The following is a 9,393-nucleotide window of genomic DNA, read 5'->3' as shown; positions in this document are numbered from 1 at the left end:
AGAAGAGCTAGTTTTAGTTCTGCTCCTTACTAGGGAAACCCCAGGAACCAAGCCCCTGGTGTCCCCAGGCCACTCTTAAGACTGTAGCTGACTTATCAGGAGCTGGTCTACACCGGTAGTCAGTTTCCTCAGTGAGAGTTCTTTGTACCAATGAAATCACGTGTCTAGTCTAAAATAAAAATGGGATTACAACATGGCAGTGCAGTCTAGACATAGGAAAAGGCATGAGATGTGAAGGAAGTTTAATATGAAAACACAGAGAATCAGTGACATTCTTCCACTTTATTGTTCAGATGACAGCAGGGAAGTATGAAGGTTGAAGACGTTATTCCACTGTAGGATCATCTGTTAAAAGGAAGTGAGAAGGCCGTCCCCACCATTCTTGGGGATCAGGAAAGAGCAGCAAAAAGCAGTGTAGCCATCTGGTGGTTAGTCCCTCATGGGAGAATGTCTCATGTTCTTGGCTTTCTAGAATTTGTGAAATTCACAGACAGGCAGGAGAGCTGTGGGGAAAGAATAGGACAGATGGTTATTTAGCCTCTGCTAGCTATTTCCAAAAAATGATTTGGCCCCCACCCTCCTGCAACATGTAAAATGGCAGTTCTATACTAGAAATGAGAGTCAAGTAATAAACTATAGACAATATTTGTAAAGGGCCTGGTACAAGAGGGAAACTTCCTTCTCTTCCCCACTCCCTTCCTCACCAGTTTTGTCAATAGGAAAAAAATTGTGCCCTTCCACTCTTCTTTTCTTTTTCTCTACAGAAGGAAGGGAACAAGCATTTATTAAGTGACTACTATGTACCAGGCCCTTTACAAATATCTCATTTGATCCTCATAACCACCCTGGAAGGGAGGTGCTATTATGATGCCCTGTTGAGGAAACTGAGTCAGACAGAGGTTAAATGAATTGTCCAGGGTCAAACAGCTAGTGTTTGAGGCCAGATTTGAACTCAGGTATTCCTTTGTTGTCCAGCAATCTGTTCACTGCATCACCTAGACTGATTTTGACTATAAGAAAAGACAGTCTCATACTTAGGCACTAATGATAGTTCTTTGAGGACAGACATCTGAATTTTAAAGTAAAGGCATTCTCAGACTCCTTTTTGTACTTTTGGGGGGAGAGGAAGTAGGAGGAGTTGAGGAATGGGATCTTAGATGCCCACCAAGGGTTATGATGAATAAAGAGTTGGATTTTTCTGGTTGGTTCTTGGCTTTCTTTGTATCCATAGCTCTCAGTAGGTGTCTTATAATAGTAGGTGTTTAATAAATGCCTGTTGACATGACTGGACTGAAGTCATTATCTTCTATCCTCCTGTTTACCACCAGCCCTCCTTCAACAAGGTTATATCCAAGACCAACCTAAGGCTGAGAAAGGAAGAAAAGGGTCACCAGCAAGCTGGAGGGAAGTCACTGTGCTCACCAGCCACTGCCCCAGATGGCAGTTTTTTAGAGACAGGCATAAGTAAGTCGAGATTGATAGCTTTCTGTCTCCTCAGCACCTTGGACAGTGCTGGAACCACTGCATGTACTCACTATTTCTCACACTTTCTCATTCCTGTGTTCCTAAGGAATCCATTTGATAGTTAGCTACCTGTTTCCCGGTGACTTTTCCTTCTACTTACTGGAAGTTGAGCATTTCTTCAGAGAGCCAACAGCTGTGACATACTCTTGTCCTAAGAATGTCTCATAGGTGATGTCATCTGAGAGTTTTGCCAGGCACTCAGTGTTGTCCTTGAACAGGAGGTTTTTGGTTTTGGGGAGGATAGTAAAAGTGTCTCGATCGTTCCCATAAGTTCCAAAACGGCTCTGAGTCAAAGAGACAGACACATTATCAGCAGACATCCATAGGAAAATGGGGGAGGGGTTGGGGAAGAATGGTTTGTTCAGGATCAGCCTTAGAGGAAACTTCACAGCAATACAAATTGACCACTGGTGTCTTTCTTTTCACATTGTCAACTCTCTCCCTTCCTAATATTACCACCACCACCAGTTCTACCATCCATCAAAACTTACTCATCCTCTATCTACTTAGAGCCTTATTTTGACAGCTATGATACTATCTTTTCAGATGCTGAAGGATTTCCACTTAATGCATTACCCTACCTAAGGGAAATTTAAAATGGCATTCCTAGAGATAAAATACCTTTATCTTAATTGGCAGACTCTGAGGCAGTGTGCCATCCAAGTGGTGAAGATGTCTTTTGAGAGCAGAAAGGTTTTATGGATCTTCCTTGAATCATACAATTAGGCAACTACCTGCTCTACCAATATTGTCAGTCTTGTGATATTTTGAATTCAGAGACATGTCTTTTTCTCAGTGCCCAGTGCTGTGCCAAGCTCTACAAGTGCTATTTCTGACTAGCTTCATTTTTAAAAGCAGATCAGCAAGGACAAAAACCAAATATATTTTACCCCAACCTATACCCAGGCCATCACTTTCACCTCTAGAAATGAGAAAACTAAGTGAAAAAGGGCAAGTAAAGGTAAGTATCTCAAATTCTCCCAACAAACTCAAGAAGGAATAGATTGAAAAACTGCATATTCCTCTGTTCTTGAATCACACGGGATTCCTGAATGTTCTCCCTTTCTTTCCACTTAGACACTCAGGACAGAACAAAAGCGTTAACATATGGCTACAACCAATTACCTACATTCAGATTTAAGTAGAAGCAAGATCAAGTGACTGGGTTCTGGACCCAATTAACTGATTCAAGTCTAAGTTAGGGAAAGGGATGGCAGGCCCTGAATTATACAGACCTGTTGGTCCAATAGCACCTGGCGGACTAACTGTGCCTTATCTTTCCGTGAGATCACAGCATGGTTTGGTGCCTTAGCCAGGTGACATGTTTCCGGATTGGTCACTTCCCTCTGGCTTCCATCTAAACATAAGAACCTAAAGTCTCCACTCTTCAGGTTTTCTGCCCAAGAGTCCGTATTCTTTCCTGAAAAGAGAATGAAAGTGACCATCAACAGCAACCACTTTGACTTCAGTTGGTTAATCCATTGGCCATCACTCATAATTATGAGTACCTAGGGATTTCATTTACTGCTTTATAAAAATCTATATATCTGTGCCACGGTAATGTAGGGGTAGAAAAAAGGGTCAACTACCTCTCAGGAGGAGAGTTCAACTTCAGATTTTATGACCAATTCATCCTCTCTTGAACACCTCCAACCCATCACACTTTTTCTTAAGGATCAAACCAAACCTCTGGGTTTGAGACCAAGGAGAATGTAATTTGTTCTTCTGTTTCCAAATACCTCTTTGTAGTAGTAGAGAGAAAAAACCCTGAATCTTCTGTTGCCCAGACATTGAGCACTAGTGTCTATACCTCATCTGCTAGGTTCCCCTTGGGGACAAAATTCTTTGGGGAGTCACTTATGAAAGCTTCCTTACAGACTCAATGAATACCATGTCTGCACAATAGTACACTCATGTGAATACATATTTCATCATCAGCCTTTTCATTGTTTTATCTATCCCTTGTCGTGCTGCTAGAGAAGGGATGGGCAGTAAAAAGAATGTTCTGGATTTAGAGTCTGATGACCCAGATTCAAATCCTGACTGTGTTATCTGTAATAACCTCTGTGGTCTAAGGCACAATGTGGAACTCCTCTAGGCCTGTCCCCTCACCAGTAAAAGGAAGAGGTTTGATGAGAAAACCTCTGAGGTCACTTCTAGCTCTATATCTATGTTCTTTTGGTCCCTGAGAGAATGCATTCATTGAATCAAATGGTTTTGACAACCATGTGAATGGTTGACGACCTCTGCGCAGAAGACTAGCAAGTCCTCGTGTCAGACGGGGACCACTGTTGTTTCCTGCTATTCCCTTTTATGAAGCCAGGCTCTAGTCAAAATTGGCCTGTCATTGTCTCTGTGTTTTTATACCTCCCTCATCTTCCTCTTACCATTACCCCTGTAGGGAATGAATTATAGGAAGATCTAAAGCTAGAAAGGGCCTCAAGCTGTCTAGTCCAACTTCCTCACTTAACGGACAAGGAAACTGAGACCTAGGGAGGCAGAACACATACAAAGTCAAAAAGGTGGCAATCATGAGAATTGGGATGTAAAACCAAGACCTCTGACTCTAGGTTCAGTGCTCTTACCATTCTTCCATGATGCCTCTTCTTTGCCCTATTTCCTTTCTCTTTCCCCCTCCAATTCCTAACCATCATTCAAGGCCCAGCTCCATTCTCAAACTCTTCTGAGAAAGAGTCTGAATCCAAAATTAACTTGGAAGTTTGTGTCTAAAGGGAAACTAGGTGGTACAGTGGATAAAATGCTGGGATATAGTCAGGAAGTCTCATTTGTCTGAGTTCAAGTCTGGCCTCACACCCATACTAGCTTTGCAACCCTGGGCAAGTCACTTAACCACAGTTTGCCTCAGTTTCCCCTTCTGCAAAATGGGGATAATAAAAGCAGCTACCTCCCAGGGTTGTTGTTGAGTGCTCTGTAAACCTTAAAGTGCTAAATATATGCTAGATCTCATTATAATTATTCTTTTTATTCTTTTTTCTCTCATTATAATTATTGCTAGTGTTACTGTCATCATTAGGAATCAAGATGCCTACCTCTGATATTTGGGTTGTGTGACTCTGGACAAGTCAATTAACCTCAGTGGCCCTGGTCTCCTTCCTAAAGACAAACCTCTAGGACAGGTGCTGATCTACACTGGCAGAATTCCCCCCATGGATGGAATCACAAGTCCCAACAAAAAAGGGAACCAAAAAATGACTAAGTTGTAATTTGCTTCTATCTGTCATTGTAAGTAAAGAGTGGATATTCAAGAATCTATTGAGTATTTGGATGGATGAACAGATGAGGATAAGATCATGGACTTGGAGCTGAAAGGGGGCTGGAGGCCATTCGCTCCCACCCTTCATTCTACATATAGGGACCTGCCCAATATCACACTGGCTGTCAATGTCAGAGCTGAGATTTGAACATGTCTTCTAACTCCAAATCTACTTCTTTTTCCCTTTGCCAAGAGCTCGCCCCTTTCCCCTCCTCAACTCACATCACTCAGATGCCTTCTGCCATCATCTCTTCCTTCACCTGTGACTCACATGAAGAGGTGATTCCCCTTTCTCCTTGCCAAGCAAAACCCTCTACATACACAAAAGATACACTTCCATCCTGTCTTCTCTACCATGTTTCCCTCTAACATCCCCACTCAATAATCTTCAGCCTCTCTCAGTCTACTGGCTGCTATTCAACTGCCTACAAACATGTCTATGTTTTCTCCATCCTCAAAATCCCTTCATTTCCTCCATCCATCCTTGCTAGCTGTCATTCCATATTTCCCCTGTCTTCTGTGGTTAAATTACTTGAGAAAGCCATCTACAAAAAGTGCCTTCACTTCCTTTCCTCTCACTCTCTTCTTAGCTCTCTACAGTCTAGCTTCTGTCCTCCATTCAACCAAAACTGTTCCCTCTATAGTCATTCATGATCCAATTGCCAAAATCAGTAGTCTCTTCTTAATCTTCATCCTTCTTGTCACAGCCTTTGACACTGACTGTCATTTGCCCTCTTCTTGAGACTTTCTTCTTTCTTGGTTTTCAGGACTCCATGCTCTCCTCAATCTCCTCCTTCCTATCTGACCGCTCCTTCTCAGTCTCCTTTGCTGGATCTTCATCCAGGTCATGCCTTCTAACTTCACATATCATACAGGGTCCTGTCCCAAACCCTCTTCTCTTTTCCCTTGATATAATTTCTCTTGGGGATCTCAGCAGCTCCCATGGATTCAATTATCATCTCTATGTTGATGATTATCAAATCTCCTTATCCAGTCTTAACTTCTCTGTTGACCTCCAGGTTCTCATCTTCAACTGTCTAGTAGACATCTCAAATTGGATGTCCTATAGACATCTTAAATTCAACATGTCCAAAACTGAACTCATTATACCAAGGGTTTCTCCCTGCTCCAGTCCATCCCACTCAGCTTTATCCTTTATCACTAGTCTCCAGCACGCGAGAGTGCACACACGCGCACGCGCACACACGTGCACACACACACACATACTCCATAAACTTCAGTGCTTCCCTGTCTCCTCCAGGGTCAAAGATAAAACTCTGATTGGCATCCAAAGCCTTTAGTAACCTGTCTATCTGTACCTCCTCCTCACCCTTTCCAATCTTCTTACATTTTACATCCCTGTGACACTGGTTCTTTGCTGTTCCTTAAAGGAGACACTGTCTCCCAACTTTAGGCATTTTCACTGGTTGTCCCCCATATCTGAAATGCGCTATCTCCTCGTTTCTTCAAATCCTAGCTAAAATTCCATCTTTCACAAAAAGGATTTCCCATCCCCCATAATTCTAGTGCTTTCCTTCTATTAGTTATTTCCTATTTATGCAGCATAAAGCTTGTTTGCATGTTGCCTCCCCCATTGGACTGAGCTCCCTGAAGGCAAGGACTGCCTTTTGCCTTTCTTTGTATTCTCAGGACTTAGCACGGTGCCTGGCACATAGTAGGCATTTAACAGATGTTGATTGACTAACACTACTTCTTATAGTGAGTAATAGAGGTGGTATCAGCTGTTTGAAGTCCAAGGGGATGCTATTGATTGTGTCCCCCTCTAGGTCCTGATTATTGAATGCCTCAGGTTAAACTATCATACTATGAATTCCAAGAGGTCTGGTTCTGAATTTTATTTATGCTTTATATATAATTGAATAATAGAGCTCAAAGGAACCTAAGAAAGCAACTAGTATCTAGCTCTTTCATTTTACATGTGACTGAACTAAGACCTTGAGAGGAGAACTGATTTGCCAAAAGCCACATAAGTAACACCAAGATTTGAACCCGGGTTTAAATTGGTTGACTAATCCTAAATCCAGTGCTCTTTTCATGACAATCCACTCCTCCCCTTGACACCCAGCACAGAGCTCTTCATAACCATACATACTCAATTACTCTCTTGAACTGAATTGGGCAGGTTTGGTAGAGAGGCCCATGTGCCACCCTTGGTCCTGCCTACAAATGTGAAAGATTTCATGGTTTCCTGGAATAGAATTGTAACTGGATCCCAGAGGAGGTCATGGATTTCCCCACATTTCTAGCCCACCACAGAACATGACTATACAGGTAGTCAAAAATAGAGGTGATCACGTACCATCTGTATTCTCCAGGACAGTGGTGTGTTTCACGAAGGCCACATCTCCTTTTCTCTCAGCCAGGCATCTATAAAAGATGAGACAGAGAATCAAATGAAAAGCAAGTCAGCATTAAAATGCTCTTTCTTGAAGAAAATCTCTTTCAGAGTCATACATTTTTCTGAATCATGGGATGACCTGAAAGGGACCTCAGAGGTCATCAAGTCTAATCTCCTTATTTTACAGATAAGGAAACTGAGCTCCAGGAAAGGTTAAGTGACTTTCCCCAGAAATTGGCAGAGGCAGGATTTGAACCCAAATCCTGACTACAGAAGCAGTGCTCTTTCTACCATGCCATGCTGAAACCACTATATTCATATAATTCTTCCCACGTTCTCATCAATAATACATTTCCATTCATTTTGTCTTGTCGGTGTCCTCACATTATTTTAGCAGTGATAGAACCCTTTACTTCCTACAAAATTTTAGTGGCATCCATGTAATCAAATTTCTAAAACAAAAATTTAATGCCAACTATTAATAATCCCAAATAACAGAAGGCAAATTAAAAATTTGAAATTTCTATTACCAGAACACATTCCCCCCAAATATAAAGCAGTATAAACTAACGAAAAGGATGGAATCATTTGGCATAAACAAATGTTTTAAAACTGGGAAAGATTTTAATAGCTCTCTTTGTGAGGTGATGCACAGCAATTTCTACTTTTTCATCTTATACAAGCCAGTATGGGGTGAAGGAGAAGTGGAGGGATGGAAAAGGAAAGAGAAGAGGGTGAATATGTTTCTGTTCATCATATTTTGGCTTTCAGATTTCAAGTTTTGTCTTTAAATTTTCTATTTTATTTGTGAATCATTCATAAAATTGCTATAACCATGGAATGATATTTTAAAATGCAGCAACAGAATATTCACAGAGCATCAGGATCACTAAAAGCAAACACAAATTAGAGACAGGATTTGATACCAGAAGTAGATTCATGGCTTTGTTTCATCAGAGTTTTGTTTATTAATAGTTGTGTTTTCTTGTCTCTTCAGACATCTCAGTGTTATCCAATTATCCATAATGAACTTTGGTGTATAATATTAATAAAAACAACCTGCCCTCATACCGTTCACAGCTATGGTCAAGGTGAGAATTCTGATCCAAAGGACAGAGATAATCAGAAAAGATATTTTCAGTTAAATGAGTTTGAAAATCTTTTGCCTCAATACAATCAGTATAAGTAAGATAAGGAAAGAAGTCTAACTGTATAAAAAAATCTTTTGCTTTTAATATCTCTGATATCGTTCTGATGTCCAAGATAAAGAAGGAATGACCACAAATATATAAACCAAAAGCCATTCACCAATGAATAAGTGGTCAAAGAACACACAAATAAAGCTCCTACATCAGATTGCTCCAATTTGATTGAGTCCAATTTGTAGAAAACTGAAAACAAAATAAATCAAAGCAAAACAAAACAAAACAAACAAAAAACCTTGGAGGTTTCACTTCTCAACCAGGAAATTGTCAAAGAACCAAAGATGAGACTACTCAATGTTGGAGGAGTTGTGGGAAAATAGGCACACTGATTCCTTGTCAATGGAGCTGTGAATTGTTCCAAACATTCTGGAAAATAATTTTGAATTCTGCAAAGAAAATTACTAAACTGTTCTTGCACTTTGACCCAAAGATTCCACTGCTAGGCTTATACCTGAAGGAGATAAAGAATAAAATGAAAGTTGCTAAGGAATTATATGTACCAAAATACCATAGTAGCTCTTTACTTAGTGGCTAAAAATTGGAAAGAGACTGTCCTCCTATTGAGTGATGGCTAAACAAATTATGGTGCATGAATGTGATGGAATGTTCCTGTTCCACAAGAAATTAAAAAAGAGATAGTTTCAGAGGAAACGAGAAAGGTATTTTTGAACTTCTGAAGCAAGGCAAAAGTGAGCAGAAGTAGAAAAACAAGCTATATAATGGCAACATCTAAAGAAACTTCAAAAGACTTTAGAATTCTGATCGATGTAATGATAAACCTCAACTAAAGAGACTGAAAATGAAATATGCCACTCACTTCTTGCTAGAGAGGCGATGAACTTAAAATGCAGAGAGCGAGAGAGCGAGAGAGAGAAGAGAGAGAGAGAGGAGGCGAGAGGGAGGGAGGGAAGTACCTTTTCAGTTATGGTCACCATTGGAAATTATTTTAGTGAACTACCCATATTTATTAATTTTTTTTTCCAACGAACCCCCAAACAGAGGACTACCATGGAAAGTGTGTTGGGTCTGGC

At 40.6% G+C, this 9,393-nt stretch overlaps 1 protein-coding gene across 1 annotated transcript in view; it reads right to left on the bottom strand.

Moving 5' to 3' along the window:
* Positions 1–263: 263 nt before the first annotated feature.
* Positions 264–9,393, bottom strand: part of LOC122745899 (lactotransferrin-like) — a 31,408-nt gene continuing 22,278 nt past the window's right edge. The window contains exons 14-17 of the mRNA XM_043991348.1: positions 7,119–7,186; positions 2,760–2,944; positions 1,625–1,808; positions 264–503 (exon numbers count right to left, since the gene is read on the bottom strand). Of these exons, the coding sequence (XP_043847283.1) occupies positions 469–503; positions 1,625–1,808; positions 2,760–2,944; positions 7,119–7,186 (472 nt within the window). The 3' untranslated portion in view covers positions 264–468. The remainder of the gene's footprint in view (positions 504–1,624; positions 1,809–2,759; positions 2,945–7,118; positions 7,187–9,393) is intronic.

The sequence above is a fragment of the Dromiciops gliroides genome, chromosome 3 (genome assembly GCF_019393635.1).
Source record: "Dromiciops gliroides isolate mDroGli1 chromosome 3, mDroGli1.pri, whole genome shotgun sequence".
Lineage (NCBI taxonomy): Eukaryota > Metazoa > Chordata > Mammalia > Microbiotheria > Microbiotheriidae > Dromiciops > Dromiciops gliroides.
Note: the sequence above shows the minus strand (reverse complement) of the source record. Positions and strands in the feature narration are given on the sequence as shown.